Source organism: Hesperophylax consimilis, chromosome 29 (genome assembly GCF_061612785.1).
Source record: "Hesperophylax consimilis isolate HC1 chromosome 29, BYU_Hcon_1.0, whole genome shotgun sequence".
NCBI lineage: Eukaryota > Metazoa > Arthropoda > Insecta > Trichoptera > Limnephilidae > Hesperophylax > Hesperophylax consimilis.
The window spans coordinates 17,286,030-17,309,622 of NC_142864.1; the positions used below are offsets into that span (position 1 = coordinate 17,286,030).

Consider the following 23,593-nt stretch of genomic DNA (forward strand, 5'->3'; position numbering starts at 1 on the left):
AGAGCGTTCTCGCAGCTTTCGCCTCATTTCGTTACTTCCAGGTGAGTCCTACAAATAATTTTAAGCATGATTTTTATTTAATAGATAAAATATGAAAGTGAATGATGCAATTCGTGTGGATGGAATGGAATTATAGACAGCCCTGATTTATTGAGCATACTAATCACCTTCAACATACCAACTAGAACTACTTGATCGAAAATTCTTTTTAATTACAACAACAATATCAGAACAGAATATATTTATTGCATCTTACTATACATAAATCACATTTTTTCTCATAAAAATCAACCTCACTAATACTAAGCCTGTATCGAGGTTAACAATTTATATTTGAATGAAGCTAACATAGAGTAATCACAAACATAAAGTAAATACTACATACAAACACAAAATATTTCAACGAAAAAAATGTATATTTATGATGAAGTTACCAGATGGTTAATTTGACAGTATATTGTAACAATCTTTGAACCATAACTATTTATTAATCATTATTCCCAATAAGAAACAAGTAGATAATAAAGACAGCTAGGGTAACATTCAGTTTTTAGCAAATGGGACTTTTATAAAATATTAATCTTATTCAAGGATGAAAAAATATTAAGACAATCGTCTGTCAATGCAAACTCTAAATTTAACTAAAGAATTGACTTAGTATGATTTGGAAGAATATAATAGAAGAGTATGTTTGAAACGATGTATGAATGTGAATGAGGCAAGGAGTGTGCGCCGAGACAGGGTTGTGTGTCGGTCTGTCCTTTCTGCCTATCCCTCTGCGGAAACGGCGTGATGGTTAACTAGTTACGATTTTATTTCTCTACCTTGGAGGTGAATAGATGACTAATGTCTTAGCTCTTGTATTTTTTTATTGGGATGTCGGAATAATAGTCAAAATACTTTATTTAGACTAATTCGGTGTGAAGAATATCTCACTTTTTGCCCTCGTGATAAATTTACATGCGTTTTTAATAAAACATCAATTTAAGAATGTTTTATAGATGTGCCTTATTAAATATATATTATGACGATACAAATAATTTTCGTTGTAATGCAAAAATATTCCGACATCATGATTACGTATTCTTAGTTTACTAAAAGTTTATTAGGAAACCTGTTGATTCATTCTTAAGGTCTGCAATCCCGTTTTTATCCAGAATTATCGATAATTTGAAGAGATTCTTATAATTTAGCATTAATTATTTTAATCCGTGTAAGAATCAAATTCTCATATTATTTTGTCCAAATTCATCTGTCTGCTGGTTATGAATAACCTGACAATGTTTGAAAAGACCTTACTGCCATCATTACAAGTTGAAACTGTTGCTTGTGCAATAAATGACGTCTTAGCTAGTAGATGAAATGAACCCACGAAACCAGGCGCATTTGTCCACTCAGCAACTAATCTCTTCGCATCGTCCACTTTAGGAATCCCTATCCATCGGAATGTTCTCAATGACTGCAGAACTGAAAACCGACACTCCACGAGCATCGAGACAGTTTGACGATATTAATGTGCTAAAGAGGTATGCATCGCCTCGTATGTAAATGCGCACAGGACACGTGCATAGCATGAGGCATACAATATGTATCACCTCCCATTGCATGCAGTAATGCAGTTATGCAACTCTACGTGCAGTCATGCAGTCAGCATGCAAACACCACGATGTTTTGATACGTGAGGACGTATTTTGTACACGTTTGAATTTGAACGAGTTACAATTTTGGATTAGTGCTATAAAACGAACACAATAATGAAGTACAAAATATTGAAGAATTTATTTATTTTTTTAATCATGGTCTCCATTAATGGGTTATGCACTAATATATTACAGATTCATCACAAATTTGAGGTACGTGTAAAGTTCATAGGGGAAGTTTTACTATTTTGTGACATACGAGTTTGTTAAAAGATACTTGCAGAACTGTCTGTAAGTGACTTTGAAAATGTAGATGATCAACATGAACCTATAAAACCCCGGACTGAGAGATTTTTTATGAAAGGAATCTCAAACCAAATCTAGGATGATGGGAAATTGCCTGGCAGCTATCTTGTATGACAAACTTTTAATAATAATAATAATTGGATGACTTGTATAGCGCCGTTTTTGTGCAAAATCGCCTCAAGGGCGCTGTACAAACATATAATACATTTTACAGTGATCTATGTTATTACTTAACTATTTATGGAGATAATATACAGTACAATACTTACCTGATAGGTCACTTGATTAACACTTAATTACCATTATCTAATTGTTTATTAGCGAAATTTAGATACAGGATTTAGGACACAGGACATAGACAGCTTGAAAAGGTAAGTTTTTAGTTTAGACCTGAATTCTGTTGGACTTGTTATGGATCTTAGTTCCGGAGGGAGTTTATTCCAAGCCTTCGTATTTTAACAAACTTAGTATTTGGCAAAGTGGTGCAAAATGAACTATTATAATTTTTTGTGTTGTTAATGCAGTTATAACGGATGATTTTTTTTGGGTATTTGATAGTAAAAAGATGTGTCAATAAAATGTTTTATCAGGAACCGCATACTAGCTGTCACTTTTTAATAGCATCATTTTTCTCCATGTAAATGAAATGAAAAATTAGTTTCGAAAGACACGTTCTACGGTCAGAATTCAAATATTCCCTCTATTGAAGAGATCATTAATGTAAGAATACACGAGGCTTAGATTTTGTACAACTACTTTATGTAAGTAGTTTTACAAATTAGAAATCCGAACCAAACAATATTCTACGAATCAATCTAATTTTAAAACCATTATGATTAAGCGCTTATCCGTAATTAGATGACTCGTGTTTAGCAAAGGTGGTTTGAAAAGGAAATATGTAAATACAAATGTTACAGGGAGCGTACTAATATTTAAAAAAAAAGATAATAATTAAGCAAAACTTGGGAAAATATGCAATAAAACACGACTCGTTTGAAATAGGGCAAAAATCTCTCAACAAATGCTTTAGTTGCATTTAAAGATACCCTATGATTTTTTTCATGCCTATAACATATTAAATTGTTATTTAACTATTGAACAAAACGCGTTTTTAATCATTTTCGGAGCTTACTCTCCGATTTTTTTCTATCGAGGGAGTTTCATATAATTAACGTTTCTGCATAAAAAATGGATAGATATTATCTTCAAAAACAACTTTTTTTTGGAACTTAACTAAAAAAGTTATCGAGAAACTTGTTATAAATCAGTAGAAATTGGGCATGCGGGGGCAAAAATAAATTCAAAACCGATTTGAGTTCAACGAGCCAGATTTCACGCAGGACTAAGGCAAATACAACTGAAATTAATATTCATGATAATCTTCTTACTTCTAATTATGTAGTCACATGGAAAAGGGTAGCTTCTACGATTCGTTCTCGAGTTCAACAGCTCGGCTGTGAAACGATTTGCCGGCCTCTGTGTTTCTTCCGGCCTACACCCATGTTCAATCCTTCTCCTCCACATAGCATCCACTAAGATGATGTAGGCCCTGAGGGAAATTAATGCCCTTAGGACCTCTTGTGTGGAAAATATGTTAGAACCTAGTGCCACTAGTGGCGTACCGCAAGGTAGTCATCTTGGCCCAATTTTATTTATTGTTTTTATAAATGACATAGTCAACTGCTTTGAAAATGTCAATGTACTGCTATTCGCCGACGATATTAAATTATATAAAGAAATAACCTCATTAAACGACTGTCAAGTTCTTCAATCTAATATAGACATGCTAAATAAGTGGTGTTCACAAAACAATTTATATTTAAATGTAGAAAAATGCAAAATTTTGACCTTTTCCAGAAAAAAAACATCACAATTTTTTGGCTATTCAATAAATAAAACAAATTTAGAAAGAGTAAAGGAAATGCGAGATCTTGGCATAATAATGGATGAGAAACTAGACTTTACGGCCCACATTCAACAAACTGTGAATAAGGGTATGAAAACATTAGGTTTTATATTAAGAACAATTAAAAACTTTAAATCTTTACAAATCATAAAACTATTGTACATATCCCTTGTTAGAAGCCTGATAGAACATAACTCCATAGTTTGGTCACCCTTCTACAATGTACATATTCATAATGTTGAAAGAATTCAAAGAAAATTTCTACGCTTCGTCAATTTTAAACTTAACATCCCTTTAGAACACATAAATTACCAGTCATTATTGAATCATTTAAATATTCCGACATTAGAAAACAGAAGAAAAATAAACGACCTAACCTTTTTATTAAAATTATTGAACTCTAAATTCGATTGTTGTGAACTCCTGCATTTAATAAATCTACACATACCTACACGAACAACTAGGCAAATATCAACATTTTACATACATACATCTCATTCCAACTATAGTTTTCACTCTCCAATACAACGTTTACACAGTCTTGGTAACAAATACTTAAATAATATAAATGTATTTGACAATAATTTGAACTTGGCCAACTTTAAACGGAGTATGTGCGAACTATTTTTACATACTTTGTAAACTATTGTTATCAACTAATTTTATACCTTCTTATTAACATTATCGTTGATTTGGAGGATTTTGGCAAATTTTATATTTTTTGTCGCACTTATTTGCACTCTATCATACCTAATTTTTTAAACTCTTATATTTTATGTAACCTATATTTTGCTAAATCTGACATTTTTATATGTAATCTATATGTATTTTTTTTTTATATAAAATGTATAACTAAAAAAATAAAGATGTACATTATTATATGTAAAAGCCCTATGGGCGTTTAAATGAAATAAAATAAAATAAAAATAAATAAAAAACCTTGTCTGTTAGATACACTACTTGCCACCGATTTATTTTACCATGCACGGTTTTCGATTACCATTTCTTACCTTGTGCGGGCTATGTACTTAATGAACTTGCCATCTCAGTTTTATCCTACCTCCAATAAGTCTCATTAGTTGAACTATTAATTTTGCTTCTCTTTACAAAATGATCAGTTGATCCAGTTAAGGATATAGGGTTTCCAATTACTTTAAATCTTTAGCACGTAGCACAAAACTAATTTAATTTAATTAATATGGTGTCAGAGCACGATTAGACACGTTAACAGTGGTATTTAATTAACGAATTTAGTCATTAAGGATTCGGGTAGCAGAATGAAAATCCTTTAAGTCATACCAGATAAGAATAATGAAAGGATGAGAATGATTGCATGCGATAAACACAGAGTAACGGTTACTTTTGACGATGTCTAGACGGGAAGATTTATGAATTTACAGTTTTATCAAACGCTTTTTGCTAGTCATTGAAGAATTAGATATAATAATAATATTTGGATGATTTGTATGGCGCCGTTTTTGTGCAATATACCTCAAATCACACAAATATACATTTCTACAGTGATCTATGTTATTACTAACTACTTAATATGGAGATAATATACGATACCATACTTATCTGGTAAGTCACTTGAAATTAACACTGTTTATTGTTTGTTAGTGAAATTTAGAAACGGTTCTCACTCGCAGGACATAATTGGATTCTACGGTATTTCTTTTAATTATTTTATATTTATGTTCTTTAATGAGCGTGTTTAGGAAAGGAAAAACAAATTTTTGGTACTTAAGTACAAGGTTTTGATCTGAATTCACTTTCCTATATGTGATTCGTCCCTCGGTATGAGACAGATTTCGAATAATAAAAATCCAATAAGAAAAGTGTGATAAGGATGTATTATAGGCAATACTAGAATGCTACTCTCAGGAATGGTATATTTAATTTAAGGATATGACAGCTTAAAAAGGTAAGTTTTTAGTTTAGACCTGAATTCTGTTGAACATATTATGGATCTTAGTTCGAGAGGGAGGCCCAGATGCTCCGAAAGCGCGATCTCCAAACTTAGTATTTGGCTTGCGCTTAGGTTCCATCAGTCTGCCTTTATCTTTCAAATTGTTTGAAGATAGTGTCCAACTCAACGTCCCCTCTAGGGAGCTCTCCACGAAACTATGAAATACCCTGAAACTATATTTAAATTTCCCTTAAAAACAGAAATAAAGGTTCCAACCACGTGCCTAACTGTTGCGATCTCTTGAGTCTAGTCAATTTAAGAGTACCTAATCGACACACTAAGCATATGCACCTACTTAAATGTCACCGTTCACAAACAAATTATGTAACAAACTCGCAATTCCTCTCCTACAAAGTTTGAAAAAACGAATATACAAATTGTATCGATATTTTCAACACAAAAAATCGATGTTCAAACACACCTGAACAATATTTTAATGTCAAAATATTATCTCTGATATTTTTAGTTTTAGTATTTTTTTACAAATTGTAAATTAATGTAATGTAATTATTTTTTTGAAACCATTGATTATTACTTTCCCTTGTGTAAAAAAAATATAGATTAAAATTATGATTTTTTAGATGAGCCTTGAGACGATGCACTACGAAGTAATGCAAAAAAATGTGTTTTTTGTTTGAAAATTTTATTGCTTCGAAATATTTACATACTTTTTTTGATAAAACTTTTTTATAAGCCCAGATAAAAAAATAAAGTATCATGCCTACAAAAACTGCTTTAAAGTTCAAAATCTCCCATTTACGAACACCTTTTAGGTTATAGTTTTATCGTATAATGTGGCAAATTAAGTTCTTTAAAAAATGATCGTAAAATATTTGTGACTGAACTACGTAAAATAAAATAAATCGCTTTTTAACAATTGTTTTTTCTACCATAAATCAAAACAGGCGGCTGGCGTTAAGCGGGAATGTACACCTTATCGCCATCTAAATAAGGAACGTTATTGTTAGCCGCCCGATTCCAATTGTTACACGAGGTGGTGTATCGCCTTAAATCGTGTCGTGGAGAACTCGATTGTACCTCCCACAAAAATCATAGAATCATTTTTTACATCAAATTTTCTGTTAATTTTACAAGTCACGATTGATTCTTCAATTACCTTCAAGTTACCTTTTTACCACCGTAGATGCACGCCTGCTCACCATGATGCCTTTAAAATTAGATTGCCACCTTTTTTGTGGTTATGTGTTCTGTATTTTCCAGTAATCTGTCCTTTTTCGTAACTCTTTAATTATTTTTTGCTGTCGTCAATGGACTTCTATTGCTCTTCATTTATCAACATTCTCTGATCATGAACGTGGAGGTCTTGCCTTAATTGTGTATCTATTTCACGAAAGTTGATTCGCTCCCGGTGTGGCTTTTTTCTTTGTGTGTTCAATTCGCTTCGGGAACTCTTAGGTTGCTAACAAAAAATATTTATACCGTTAAAACGAAAGATTTTGCCCTTTGGCAACAGCCTTATAAAATTTTTCACGATGGTGTCTAAAAAGTTATGATTGTTGACTTACTAATCGCGAACTTAGACTCCAGAACATCTAATGCTTTGCGCTATTTTCAGATCATTAGATTTTTGTGGTTGTGTGTTGTTTTGCACTTTTTGTCACTTCTACTACATTCAATTTATTCTATTGTGTTCGTATAACTCCATTAAAACCTCCATTAAAAATTGTAAAATAAATCAAATTTAATGATTATGTAAATTATATATGTGATAAGTACAAAAATAAAGCTTATTTACAATCTGTAGATGGGACACCGGTGTCCTGTATACAAAAATCGGTGAAATTTTTTAAGCGAGTTTAACCCTTATTTACAAAGGAACTGGTATGAGGAATAAGTTCAGAATCTCTTGCACTAAATATTGCTTTAGAAAATACTTTTATTTGATGCTTGCTTCTTTTCTGACTGCTTTGGAATAAATTATCTACAACTTTTTCTCAAGGTGACGGACGTCACTACAGTAAACTGGTTAATTCATTTGATGTGGCTATATATTCCTGGTCTAAACTAACTAACTAACTAACCATCACGCCGTTTCCCCGCAGGGGTAGGCAGAGAGGACAGACCGCCAAACAACTCGGTCTTGGCACACACTTCTTGCCTCATTCACATTCATACATCGTCTCATACATACTCTTCTATTATTCTGACTCTTGACATGGCCCGACTCTAGTATCTGATTCACTTGATCGTGCCATGTCTTCCTCGGGCGTCCCCGACTTCTGCCCTGGTCTTGTACACCAAAACCATCTTGGTTGGTATCCGAATTCTATTGTGGACTGCTGGAAACCTTATCCTACGCTGTTTTTTATGGCTGCCATTGATACTTGCCTCTCGACACTTTCTGCATATCGCAGCTGCATCTGAGTGCATTCCAAGAATAAGTATCCCATCTTCGTGCAAGGTGAAAGTTTAATTTATGTATTTAATCTCTCGCTTGTCATTTCGGTCTCAGATTCCCTGATAATTTCGCAACGAAACAGGCTGTAATATTTATTATTGTTTTTATGTCACTGGTTTTCACTTACATAGCAAATGATCACATTGGTGTATTATTTTAAACCCTGGAGTAAAATACATAAGATAATTTCATACTTCCTAATTTTAAATTTACCTATTGGCTTTAAAATTGTTAAAATTTGAGAAATCTTATAAATATTTATCTGATACAGTCAACTCTTAGATCACAAAGCTATCGAAAGGTTGAAGGAACCAAAGCTTGCTAGTTCAGAGATCGTGCTTTCAAAGCATTGGATTATACAAAACTCATGTCTTAATGAAAGCATATACACAAATAAACAATAAATTAAAAACTCTTAAAGCACGCAGTACCAGCATTCTTGATATATATATATTTTTTAATTTTGTCAGTTTTTTTCCATAAGTCTGAACCTTTTCACAGAATTTAAATTAATTAATTAATTAAATAAATAATCTGACAATGTATTCATTGATAGATTTACGAACAGTTTATTTGCTTGACCATTTCAAAACCTCAATAAGGATTCACCAAAATTTAACATACCGCAAAACACACCTTCAATTTGGCGTCTTCCTCAATTAGCATAGTAAGGTATTTCTTGCTCTTCAATCTTCTGAACACACACCTCACCAAAAAATTCATTAAAAATATGGTGGTTATTTACTATACAATTTGACTTAGTCTTCATAGAACCCTCCTACTTCGTGTCTTCTAAGTTTTTAACACTCAAGTTCATGGTATGATCAACCTCGTCAAAATATTCAATCATTGTTTTCGCGTCATCTGTATTTTGCTGAATTTCTAAGTCTTCTTTTTGCAGAGTGTCTTCTTTGTAATTACGATTCTTTTGCATAGTTTGATTGACCTCATCAAAATGTGTTCACCTTTTTGTTTACTTTTTATGTCCATGTGAAATAGTCTTACGACCAAGTTCATTCGCTTGATCAACCTCTTCAACAAAATTAATCAAATATTTTGGACTGTTTCTGTATTGCTGATTTAAAAATTCTTCTTTCTCCTGAACGTCTTCTTAGTAGTGTAAATTTTCTTCCATTGCCGGGTGCACCTCATCAAAAGTGACTTATTAATATCTAGTTAACAACCAAAACCTTATCAAAATATTCGATCGTTTTTGTTTTGTTTATTTTCAATGTGGTCTTTTCTACAGAGTGTCTTCTTTTTATTGTAGTGTCCCTTGCTTCGTCGATATTGGCTTCTCAATATTCGTATCACACCTGTGTTGTATTTCACCTTGAAGGCTGGTTCGTCTCTCAATACAAATCATGATTTCCGATTATTTCGCGACTTCGGAGTAACGCTGGCTAGTGTCAGGGCGACCCGTGTGAAAATATAGACAGCTTTAATTGTATTGTGTCATGTCATTGAAAGAAAGTGCGTGTTTGTCCTTATATACCTAATATGACTAATACCTAATGCCATTATTATATAGTCAACAATAATTAAACTGTATCCTTCTGTCGTCGTCACCAACACTGCATGTAACAGAAACGTTACAACGCAGAGCTATCAACCTGTAGGTACTTTTACAAGGATAAATTAATATTAATAAGGAAGTTACACCGCAGTTCACAGTGTTCAGGTACTTTCGCAAGGATAAAGTTGAATTAATGTAAAAAAACAGGTTCCAACGGAGCTCTCGGCGGTAGGACCATACACAACTTCCTACATTTGATAAGGATTTTTTTCAATACAACCTTCAAATTTCTTTACAAACCTTGAAGACTAAAACTAAAATTACTGCGCATTTTTCAACAAATTCTCCTGTCCTTGGGTTTGACCTTGGGTGTTAATATTAACGATTATCAAACGAAATATGTGAAAAAGAACAGAAAAAAGGATTCAGTTGCATCTTAGAATTGCATCTAGCAATCATTCGTATAGCAGCCAATGAAAATGAATATAATTTTAGTAACTCTCAGTCGTATGATACAGTTAAAAATAACTTAAGTTGATATGGTCGAATTAGCTCGGTGGTCAGAGCTCTTCCCCGCCAAGGAAGAGGTCCTGGGTTCAATTCCTAGATTCGACTGAATCTTTTTCTGTCTTTTCTCTTTCACATTTATCGTTTGAGAGTCGTTAATATTGTCTTCAATGATTAAAAAGAAAATAAGCCCAGGGATCTGTACTAGGCCCTCTACTAAAACGAATATAAAACGAAGATAATTTCAAGCTGTTGTAAGTCCTGCGTCCCGTTCCCCATGTTGGTATTATGCGTTAACATGCCTCACCCATGGTACCATATTCCAAGTAAAAGCCATAAACAACCGTCCTTTTTTATTATTTCGTATGCGTTTCGTCGACGCCTAAAGTTTACGGTGAAATTTCACTGGAAAGTGAAGCTTGTTTTGAACATAAGCCATTACTATTATTTATTCATGGTCACTTGGATTCTTTTCACCAAATTCAAAAGACACATCCAGTAGGTAGTTGCTTTAAAAATTTGCCAAGTATTAATATTTATTGTTAGAGCGTTTTGAAAGCTGGATACAGCTTTAAATTATACAAATTTATAATATTTGGTTTTAACCGTAACATTTATTTGAACTGTAAATTATTAGTGATAAAAATAAAGCGTTTCAATCAAATCCAATCCAATTATAGGAAGCCAATATTTAACTAATAATAATAGCTTTTTGATTTTGCCTGCAAAAAATGTTAACTTTTTCATTACCATGCATGGAACGTAAGCTTTGTGGTTTTACCGTATCGAATAATCACGCCATTAAAGCATAGAACGCTAAAAACTGTCACAATGAACGCGCCGTGCTTCATTCTAATTCATAGAAATTTCGAACCTTGACAAGTTGACCAAGAAGTATTTGACTTAGACCAGATTTCTTCCACCTCTTACTTGTGCGTCGAATGTTTACCCCTTTCTCTGTCCATATTCGCTCCTTCTATTATATTTAGGAGAGTGAATGGACAATTACTGTCTTACACGTTTTTAACACAATTGCAGCCCAAGGATCTTATTTCCACAGTAATTAGTCTAATTTCATCCTTCCTCTTAATTCCGCTCCTTACCGCCGGTATCCGGTTAACTCAGGACAGTGGCAATTCGAAACACTTTTTAAAAGTGATATAAAGTCATGAAAAGTAACGAAAAAACCAGGTTAAACTGGTTACGTTAGTACGTTATGGTTTTTAGGCCAGTTTTATTTCATCGCTTTTAATGACTATATCATATTTGAAAAGCGTGTTGAATTACCACTGTCCTGAGTTGCTGTGGAACCCTTACTGCAATACATCAGAGTTGAAATTTAAAAAACTATTTACTAGCTTCATGGAACCAAAGAAAAAACAGTTTTATCATCTTTTTGACATGTCTTTTTTAATGATGTATTTTTTTTTAAAATTCCAAGCTTTTCAAAGCTTCCAAACAATCCGTACAACCAAGAATCATAATTCCCCTTCCCCAATCAGTCTCGTTAACTCTCCTGCGTTCATTTTGCTGACTTCACCACCATTAAACGTTCGCTCTGCCATCCATTGTGCCCCGATCCGAGTCTCGCTGTGCGGTGTCTGCCTGGTCTAATCCTCCGCAACGCGCAGCCGCAGTAATAGAAGAAGAGGACTGCCGAGTCACTGCCGGCCTTCTTCCTCTATTCTTATGCGGCCCGGAGTTGAACCGAATCAAGCTTTAATTGGAGTTTAATTTGAACAATCAACGTGCTATTAATAATAACAACAAAAACACCTGTTGCTTGATTTTGACGAGTTAACTAATTAACCATCACGCCATTCCCCGCAGGGGAAAGCAGAGAGGACGGACCGCTACACAGCCCTGTTTTGGAACATACTCCTTGCTTAATTAATATTGATGCATCGTCTCAAACAATAATATACTCTGATACTCTTCTGTTGTACACGGAGACGAGTATTGCTAATTTATTATAAATCTCTTCAAATTATTTGTAATCCGGTTAAAAACGGGATCGCAGGCTCTTAACAAATGAATTAATGGGTTTCCTAATAAACTTTTAGTAAAATATGAATATTTTATAACGTTGTCGAAATTTTCGTAAAAATGCTAATATTTTCGCGTTTCGTCGTTATGTATTATCGAGGCAAGTGCAGGTTTTTTCAGGATATGGCCTGCAATCCCGGTTTTAACTGGATTACCAATAATTTGAAGATATTTGTTTTTTTAATTAACATCTGATTTTCCTCCGTGTACTCCTGACGTGGTCCGTTTCAAGTACATATTTGAAGCGCTTGGTCGTGCCATGTCTTTCTTGGTCTTACACTCCTTTCTCCGTTCATCTGCTCCATATTAATTCTGAATTTTCTCATTTGGATCAGCATTCTCTCTACTTTCAACCTTCCTTTGCCAAATTCATGCCTAACTTCCATACATCAGGGTTAGTACCTGCACCCCATCTTGGACCGCCAGCCTCGCCAATCCAAAGAAAATTATATCATGTCAATCATCATTAAGGCTCCTTTACAAGCATTCAAAATGACTGCCTCAACACAGGCTAGCCTTAATAGCCTAGTGAGGCAGGCTATGAGAATCCTCAACTTTATCTATTTGTTATGTATTCTATCTATTTACATGTTTCTAGTTGCAAATTTATTAAACCAAGATACTATTACAAATTACTTTTTATCCCGGATCTGAATAAAGATTATGCTTAAAAAAATAACATATTTTTTAAGAGCTTAAAATCTTTTAAGTGTTCAATGGGAGCGTGGTATATTTATTTCGGTAGAAATTCAAAATGCGGGTCGGGGTTTAATTTGAGATAATTTTGTCTCCTTGTTTTGCAGGTCGCACACTGTGTAGCGTTTTAAATCATCAATCTGCACATTAAACACGTGTTTGACTGTAAATGTTATTTTGAATTAATGGCAATTTGTTTATAGTTTAGATAGTTCAATCAGGCCGAATGTCTTCATTGCGAATTCACTCGCAGAGTTAGAATTATTAAAGCGGTCTCACACTTCTCACAAAACGATACTATATAAATTATCCATTAATTATTATCGCTCCTTCGTTTGATATAAGATTTACATTCCACGGAAATCGATCAGATTCATTCAATAATCAAATTCCTATCCTCTTCCATCCCATCACATTCCTACCAATAGCGTAACAAATCAATCCAACGAATTAATCATCACACCCGTTTAATCTTCTATGCTCCTCCTTACCGCTGACTTCTCACTACTGTTCAGAGTGAAGCCTTCGAGCGTCCTTGTTTCCCCTTGTCTCGCTTGGCCCTACCAACTGACTTCACATTTCTGTACAGAGTGCCTTAACCCTTTCAGGACTAAATTAAAATGGCCAGAGATAAAAAATAGAATTTATAATAGTTTAACATTGTGAAATTATTAGAAGTTTTAATTTATGTAAGAATAAATAAAACAAAACTCTTTTGATAACTAATAGTTATAAAGTCATTAAGAGTGATACAATTCGTTACCCTAATTTTTTTCATCACTTTTCATCTCTTATACCTTTTATTTATTTTTATTTGTTTAAAGAAAGACAAACATTCCCGGATTACGAATAACCTGACAATATTTTAATATCTCTTACTTTCAACACAGTTAGTGGAAAATGTTGCATGTGCTGTGATGGGGGAAGCCAGAAGCCAGCCGAAGAATTAAATACACGACACCTGGGTGGGACCCAAACGCGATGCCAACGCAGCCACTGACCGGAAAGAATATTCAAGTACTATTTATAAAAAAAACTAAAATAACTCCGAGATTTAACACAAACGTTACCAATTAAAATATAAACATGGCTAGCGTCTAAACGATTTGCCAGAATCCAACAACAAAAATACCACGAAAAGCCAGTATTGCTAGCAATAAAGAATTCCAGTCAATGTTAAAAAATATTCATATGAAAGTTCACGTACATACCAGTATTTTTTTTGCAAATATCGATTTAATAGATAAGTTTGCAGTTTTCAAAGCCCACCAAAACGACCGAATTCTGACGGGATACATACATACTCTTCTGTTATTCTGACTCTTGACATGGCCCCACTCGAGTATCTGATTCACTCGATCGTGCCATGTCTTCCTCGGGCGTCCCCGACTTCTGCTACCATTCGCATCACATATTCTCCTTACACACCTTTCTTCGCTCTACATGCCCAAACCATCTAAGCGTCCCTTTCTTGATCTTACTCATTACGCTTACATCAGTCTTGCACTCTTTGCGGATCTCCACATTTCTCACACGATTATACATGTGTTTACCACACAAACGCCTCAGGGATCTCATTTCAACAGCGTCCTGTCTACTTTCATCCTTGACATATTTATTTAAGCAATAATATTTTCGAAGGAAGCAAACACTTTGTGATGTGACATTATATATTAAATGAAAAAATACACTTTGTAAAACACCACTTTTATTTTGAATTAATATTAACAGCCAACCAGGTTTCGCTTAGCTCAAGCTCGTAAACGCAAACTCGTCAGGGCTTATCATATCAACTTGATATGCCCTGACGAAGCTTGAGCTAAGCGAAACCTGGTTGGCTGTTAATATTAATTCAAAATAAAAGTGGTGTTTTACAAAGTGTATTTTTTCATTAAATAAATAATATTTTCACTCAAGTTTCTTATTGATAATCAAAAACCGAAAAATTTTATTCGCTTTAGATACGTATGATGTTTTTGTCTGAAAGGGTTAAAACATCCTCCTTGCCTCTTTTCTCACTTGGCCCGGTCGACTGATCGAGCATGACGACTCACGTCCCATGAATTAATTCACTAGACATATTTTTTCTTCCCCATCCGGTAGTCAGGCGCGGAAGCGCATAACGCCGGGTAACAAATCAATGATAAGTTGACTTGATCTTCCCACTGACTGATTTTAAATGAATATGGATAACTACTTAGCAACCTTTTTTATATACCTGTGCCTACTCGGATACATAAATTATTGTTTTCATGTTTTCTTTCTCTTTGCTTATTATCAAGTTAATAATCTTTTTTTTACATTGCCGCCAAAATAAAATAATTTTCCTCAAGGCCTTTGTCATCTTTGGGGAGGCTGTATGGAAGCTCTTTCAAGGAAACGAATGCGAGGGAGGTTTTAGATCTTGGGGTCAGTGTGTTCAGGACTGACATACGTATGAATCCATTCCTCCTATTGGTGTGCATCCTCCTTGAGGGATGGCAATGGGTCGAGAGAGTCCGGCTGAAGAGGTGAAAGGTCTTTGTATGGAGCAGCAAAATCTTACGAACAGTGCGTTCTGGAATCCCGAAATTCGCACAGCTTTTTCTGTCTTTAATTTCTAGATCAAACGTGACTCTTGTTAGCACATCGATCTGAAAGAAAACCAATGAAATTATTTATCGGGAACACATACACGACCATAACACACTTGCATATTTATCTTTTCAGGATGTAATCTAAACATCTACATTTATACATACATTCAAATCTCAACATCTACATTCACACATACATTAAAATCTAAACATCTACATTCGCGCATACATTGAAATATAAACATATCCATTCATACTCCATAAAAACATACATTCAAATCTAAAAATTTACATTCATACATACATTAATATCTAAGCATCTACATTCACACATACATTGAAATCTAAACATCTACATTCACACATACATTGAAATCTAAACATCTACATTCATACATACAGAGAAATCGTGTTATCGGGCACAAAATAACTTGATTATGTTAAGAAATCTCTGTTTTCTTTGTTCATTTTGTCTGTCATCTAATTCCTCACCTTTGTTGTTACCTTCTTTAAACCGGGTAGTAAATCACCCATCACGGCATCATTCCCCATGGCCTGTTTAGTGCACCGCCCCTTCAGGAGAGATTAGGGGCTAATGGGGTCACTTGTTGCCACTACTTGTTGACGGGGGGAAACCTTGAATTATTGGGTGTTTGGGATCATTCAGAGGGGCGCAGAAACCCACTTATCATTAACGCGCAATAAGAAGATTGCTAAGGTCTAAATTCTCCGACTGTTAAATGCGTTGTTTTTGGGAATGAGGGAGAACTTACTGCTTCCTACAACTAACTGATGAGGTCGCTCTTACAATAAAATTTGAAGGTTTTTTCTAATGTTCCATATTGATTAAGAGCATGTTGAAGGCACAAGTTTTTGAATTTTCGTAAAATACAAGAAGATAACCCTCAAATTGATGGTATTTGCGATCGGCCGAAGATGGTGTGACATCACGGCACATTAGTAGCCTGCAGTAGCACTGCCATTATGTTTTGTACTGTTGCCTACATTTTACTAATGTTTACTTTAAATGCTCGTAACTTCATCATTTTTAAATGTATCGAAAAATTTATTTTACTGTCGGTAATAATTCTTTAAATTTAATATATTTTCATAAAAAAAAATTTAAAAATAGGTGACGATCTCTTTGGGTTATGTCGTAAGGCTGGAGAAAGTTAATAGAAGAAGATGGAGAAGAGGAGGGTCGGGGGGTTTCTGGCTGTTCAAATCTGGTCGCAAATCATTGCCACAAGTCAATTTGACAACATTCGTGACAGAGCAGTTAGCTCTTTGATTCCGCACCCTAGGTCTTGAGTTCGAAAGAAGGGTTCATCTAGATTGGTGCAATTCAATGTATGATGTTTTGACTCCTCCGTTTGTTAAACTGACTGGTTTGAGTGTCAACACTCTTGACGCGTCCCTGCGTTGCCTATGATATGCGAGGATGGGCTGATAAGTGCACAAAGGAAGAGGTTTGGCTGGCAACCTGTTCAAACAGCTTTTTTTATCTTGCTCGTATTGTACTGTTCGCATTGATTCATAGTACAATGTTTTACTGTTCTGTAGTTGGTTCACCCCTAGACGATTTATTTGTGTCATTCAGGATTTTTACTTATAATCTGGCCCAGAATTTACTCAATAATGTATTTTTTTCACAGTAGCAAAAGGACAGTTTTAATACCTTAAAAGCGTATCGTATCTTGGCCTCTTTGCTTCATTTCGACATTCCAGTAACATATAATTTTGGACCCAAATTTATCCCTGAGGGACCCCCAATAATTTTTTCTCATTTATTCATTGCATTAAGTGTTGAGACAATAGATATGCCCGACTCCATGTTTAGGTTGACTTATAGTTTCTTTAGGCTCGTTTAAGAACTTCACCATCTTTGAAATTTTTTTAATTTACTATATTTTTTGTTACACTGTGTTTCGTTTCCGTGTAAGACATGAAGACATGACACGTTGGGCCATGTCAAGGAATCAGAATAACATAATGGTGATTGTCCACACTTATCTAAGAGAAAAATGGTAATAAAGTCTTGTGGTATTTCACCACTTGGCTAGGTAGCTCAATCTTTCCTGAGTCGGCTTATCCGTCTTTTGTTTCCTTTGAAATTTTTATTTTTATCCCTCCCTTCTTTTGTTCTTCCATTCTTCTCTCTATATCTGGTAGGCGGCATTAGGAAATGAAAGATTTAACTAATCTCAGATGCTGATGTAGATTTAGCTTTTAAAACGGCAGGTTTAGGGGTATAATAATATAATGTCTTACAGCTCTCGTATTTCTTCCTATGGTGGCTAAGAACTGGTAAGTCATGGTTTTATCCTACTTTCAAACCAGTTAACCTTTTTATTAATGTTTTGTGAAAGTTTCTAGATAATATTATTATACTGATTCATATTTTTAGTGGATATTTTTTTGTGAAATTTCACCTCAAGTAGCTAAAAAATAATTTTAAATAATAGTTGAATTACTTTGCCTTTTTATTATTATTTTGTCTTGATGAAGTTAGAGAGATTGTTGTGTCGAAATTCCCGGCTTACGAATCATCTGATAATATTTTCATTAATCTTACTTCCATCATTATAGTGTGAAAATGTTACTTGTGCAATGATAGAGGACTTAACTAAGCAGACAATTGAACCCCCCAAGGTTTGGTTGGTATCTTGCGCACTGTCCACTAACCGGGGTCAGATGATGTGTTAATTACAAAGTGATGTGGTTTTTATTATGTTCCAGCAAAATTTAATTAGTAATTTTCAAAATATTGTATTCTTTATTCATGTAAGTGTGTATAAGATTTTCTAAAGCCATGAGTTTTGAATGACGCTCTCAATGCTGTCGAGTCTGTCATTCAGTTCATCTCGCTTATTCCGTATCGGTGATTTGACGGAGTTATTAATTTAATGACTTAACGGAAGACATAATCACATTGGCAGGTGTTGGCCGATGTTTAGACACCAAGTCATTTCGACACGAGCACTACAGAATTTATCATTATTTTATTCTCTCATACTGCCTGTAATCCGTATAACACGGCATAACAAGTTTTTTTCCGTCCATATGTTTATTTATCTAAATTAGCATATAATTTAAGATGATCGGATTAGCGGCCAGATAACTAGCAGCACAGCGTCCGGTTTTTTCGTTTTCTTTGTACGGCATAACCAATTCTATTCTAGTAACATTCACCACCTCTTAAAAAGGTACGGTTACCAACAAACAACACATTACAACTGAAACTTTATTACTTTCTTCCTTTTTGCCGGTTTTAATTTATTTTTCTCTGTAGTCTTGATATTATAAGCCGCAATTCTTTTCTAGTAACATTCACTACTACCTCTTCAAAAGTAACATTTACTAAATTCACACTCATTTCAACTTATACATTCCTAATTTCTTCCCTTTGGCTGCTTTTCTGCTTTTTTCGTCACTGCAGTCCTGAGACTGTTCTTTGCAATTATTTACTACTTTAACTCTTCACAAAGTAATAATAAACAACATCCACAACATCCAGTTTCAACATTCATCAATTCTTCCTTTTTACTGAGTTCCACTTTTTAAATTTTGACATCAAATGATAACCGTTAATTCTTTTCTACCAACATTTTCCACATCTTAAAAAGCTCAATTTATCAACTACAAAACCACTTTAGTTATAAAATTATTAATTTCTTTCTTTTTACTGAATCCCACCTTTTTTTTCTTGACAGTCCAGATATCGAAATATGTGCAATTTTTACTAACAACATTCACCACCTCTTCAAAAGCTCAGATGATCTGTTTACTAACGATTTCATTTAAAACGTTTTTGATTGTATCCTTTTTTTGGTAGTTAGCTTGTTTGTACGGGATGGGATGATGGTAGGTGGGGGAGAAATATGGCCGCCTCACAAAGTTAAATGGACATATTAAATTGTAATGTCGCATACCGGAGGAAACAGAGGCCCCCAAGCCAGTGTGATCTTGTTGTTTATTTATGCATAGTTGCAACACGTCGTTACTTTGGGATGAGCAGGCAAGAGCGATGAAGCTTAAACCAACAACACATTAAAATTCCTTCATCTAACTTTTGGATTTATTAAAATACGTATCTGATTTTTTTATTATTCAATAATAAATTAAAACATATCTGTAGACCAGACAATATGGCGTCTTGACCTTTTTTTTTACAGTTAAATTAATGTTTCGTATGTAGCTTATGATGGACGTCAAGAGCCTAAAATAAATGTGCTGTGTAAATTTCTTGACACCAAGCTCATCGTTTGACGGAAGCTGCGACTGATACATAGATTTTCAGTTATTTATGTATATCAAAGCAGCAAAAACTCTCGAACGGTGAACTCTGGAGTCGTGAAATTTGACATATTTTCAGTTTGAATATTTTAATTTCGCACATCTATTTTTAACTCTCAATATCATTTCGATGTTGAGTTATGGTGCATTGAAATATCCATTTACTTGTCAAACAAAATATGATGTTTGTTCATTATTTTTTAACTGGTCAAAATAATCAAGCAATTCGGGCGAAACCGGGTTGTAAAATTAGTTTTGTATTTATGCTTCAAGATCTGTTGATTTCTTTAAAATAAAATGTTTTCCCCTTGATTGTCACCCCTGCCAACACCTACTTAAATAAACCTTATCACACACGTCTTGTCTTGCACAAAGCAGGGGCTATTCAAGCAAGGCCCGCGGGCCCAATTGTCTCGGCGATTTATGGGCCCCATTCACAAACAACTGTCATAAATTATTATTTCTTTGGGATTTTTTAATAGCCAACCCCCGATCGTTCTGTCCATTCACCGTTTACATGACTGATTGCGCCGCATTCAAATGAGGATATGGAAAAGAGGAAAAAATATTTAACGATCGTAGATAAACCAGTTAAGTTTAAATATTACTACCTCCTTCGTCTGATGTCTTTGATCACTGAAGAGATAAAGCGAGAGAACTTTGTTGAGCGTTCCGAAGTAGGCTCATTTTCCCCCCACTCTTGTTAACAATTATTGATCATAACTAACTAACCATCACGCCGTTTTCTGCAGAGGATGTTCTCCCAAACAACTCGGTATTGGCACACACTCCTTGCTTCATTCACATTCATACATCGTTATTCTGACTCGACTTGGCTCGACTCAAGTATTTGGTACCCGCCTTCTGGTACTATTGACTTTCGCGTCATAATAAATGTAAAAATGTACGAGTATATTCGTTCTTATTCTTGAACTACTTTCTTCGTTCATTTTAATCTTTTTTTTTTATTTTTTTTTCGCCCAGCCAAGTTTTTACATGGATTTTAAGAACAGAATATACCTAGTGAGAAGAATATACATAAAATAATATAGAAACTAGAACAATACTACATATAAGACAAATCACTACACTACAAGGTTTTCCAATAAGAGGTGTTATTTTGAATAGCCCGCTATTTCGGTAGATGTTACTTTTGAAGCTGTCATTTTTTGACATTTGACAAGTAGAAACTACGCCATTAATAAAAATGGAACGATACACGCTTAACAACGCATAAAGAGTTATTGTTGAAAAGCCTCTGTTGAAAAGTGACTGTTTGGTGCGGTTTATGGTCCGGCGGAGTCATTGGACCTTACTTTTTCGAAAATGAGGCTGGAGCAACAGTTACGGTGAATGGATTGCGCTATCGAGAGATGATTAATGATTTTTTATGGCCGGAATTGGCTTCGAATTTCGTGCCACACAAGCAACGAAACCATTGATCTTTTACGATTGAATATCAAAATAACACCTCTTATTGGAAAACCCTGTACATAACCAACGCTACTACGATTTGTAGGATTCAACAAAGTGCTGGTATAGATTATGCTTAATATAAAATGGAATCAATAAATATATCAATAGTACTCGTACCTCCAAACTTGTTGCCCATTAATCTTACTCGTGCGCTCACATTCTTTGCAAATCTCCACATTTCTAACTCTATAATACATGCTTTTACCACACAGCAGACACAAAAAACCTCTACAGCTTTCAGTCTACTTTAAACCTACCTATGTCAGTTCCATAGATCAGGGTAGGTACCAGCATTACACTGTGGACTGCTAGCTTCGCTTTGGTTATTGATCTAAATAATATAATACATTCAAAACCTGCGTTAAAATTCCGTAGATGTTCATTTAGTTTTAAAGTTTTCCATTTCTGGACCCTCTCTTAACAAACGGATTGAAATCTTAACAGTACAGGCGTCAGGTGGGATTGTTCTAACGATATTTCAACAGAAGATTCTCCGAGAAATTGGCGTCATTGATCCCTTTGGCATCGGTGCGCAGTCGAGAAAAACGCGAAACGCGCGCCCAACTTTTGTGCACGGTTGACATTTGTCACATGCGAACGGGTCGGCTTTATGACTCGTTCTTGAGATCAATAGCTCGGCTGTGGAACGATTTTCCGGCCTCTGCGGTTCTTCATGGGCATTCGCAAAGATGACATTGGCCCCGAAGGTAATTGTTTTCCTCAAGGTCCCCTGTGTGGATTTAATGAATAAAAAATGTATATGAATTAATCGTTGTGAGCTTTTAAATTGAGTTTTAATTTTTTTACGTGATCGAAGTTAACGGCATAGATATGTAGGATAATATGGGCTTGTAATCTCCGATTTGTCAAGCAGTATCCATTTTGGTTTTGATTGATGTATTTTAACCATCGTACTGTTTTGAATTAGCTATTTCATTCGATTTAAACGATGTATTATCTCTTTTATAATGTATTCTGTGTTGCCATCCTGTTAGAAAAGAAACCCAATTATAATTATGCAAGAATAATAAAATCTGCTATTCTAATTTGGCCATACAAGGCGTCTCTATTATCTCGCAACGTCCGTAAAAATATAAAATATGCAAATGTCAAAATATGATTAATGACTCCTGTGTATTTATAATCTCATGGCACTCGTATTTACCATTTTAGTGACTGGTTGATTGGATATAAACAACATGATTTTATTTTTTTATGCAGCTTTCGTTTGATTGGCAGCGATTCTCAAAGTGGTGATGTCGCCTACCTGGGGGCGATGTAGGGGGCGATGGTAGCATCTAGGGCTACAGGTGATCTTTATATTGATCCCTTGTTCCTTGGGACAGGCCAAACACGTTCCCAACATTTCTACACTATTAACATTTTACTAATAGTTCTGTGAAAGTAGACCTCGCGTCCAAAAAAGTGCGTTTCTGATTTTTCTCTTATTTAATAATTCACAACCAAAATTTCCTCTGAAATCGTAAGATTTGTAAGTAAGTACTTAAATACCTACCTACTTGCAAATCAAATTATTAAGTATAATTATAAATCATATATGTTGTGATATTCAAGTAAGGAATATATTATAATTTGTCAAAATAAATGTCATTATGTCATTTTCTGCACGTAAATGACGCACGGCACTCACAAAACGCGGGCGGTGAACTTCTTCTTATTTCCCTAGGTGTGGAGGTCAGAATATAGGTTAGTGAGCCAGTCTAGGGCGTCGCCTTGTGGACCTCATCAATCCCGCCGGGGAATGATTGCAGCGGGCATTATTAGACCACGTGTTCGGTGGTCTGCACCGTACCGCATTCACAAATAGCCCACTCTTTTAGACTCCACCTGTGCATCATATGGGCCCAGCGGCTGTGGGAGGACTCTATCCTTCGGCGAACTTATTAGGCGATAGTTGATTTAGTTTGAGAAACTCTGGATTAATCCGTAACTATACGTTACTGGCTTTATTTCTGTTCAGAAGAGACATCTGGAATTTTTACTTTATTTTATAGGTACTCCGCAGTTTTTTTTATTTATTTTATTTTTTTATTTCAACAATATGTATAACACTTTTTTTTATTTAACAAAATAGGTAGACCAACAAAGCTGTCACATGCCAGCTTGTCTGCATGATCCACCGAATCAAAATATTTTAAGTCTATGTCTATAACATTGTATGATTATGTGTACATGAGTAAGTCTTATTTCTAAGTAGGTACATTTCACAGATTTTATTT

General features: G+C 34.6%; 1 protein-coding gene and 1 non-coding gene across 5 annotated transcripts in view; both read left to right on the top strand.

Moving 5' to 3' along the window:
• Positions 1-23,593, top strand: part of pan (transcription factor pangolin) — a 430,403-nt gene that overhangs the window by 71,305 nt on the left and 335,505 nt on the right. For 2 of the 4 annotated variants that reach the window (XM_089649145.1, XM_089649143.1), the window contains one exon: positions 3-41. The exons of the other annotated variants lie outside the window; for them this stretch is intronic. In XM_089649145.1, the coding sequence (XP_089505271.1) occupies positions 3-41 (39 nt within the window). The remainder of the gene's footprint in view (positions 1-2; positions 42-23,593) is intronic. 4 annotated transcript variants of the gene reach the window in all.
• On the top strand, positions 10,299-10,371 carry TRNAG-GCC (transfer RNA glycine (anticodon GCC)). Its single transcript has one exon. It is a non-coding gene; the product is annotated as a tRNA-Gly (tRNA).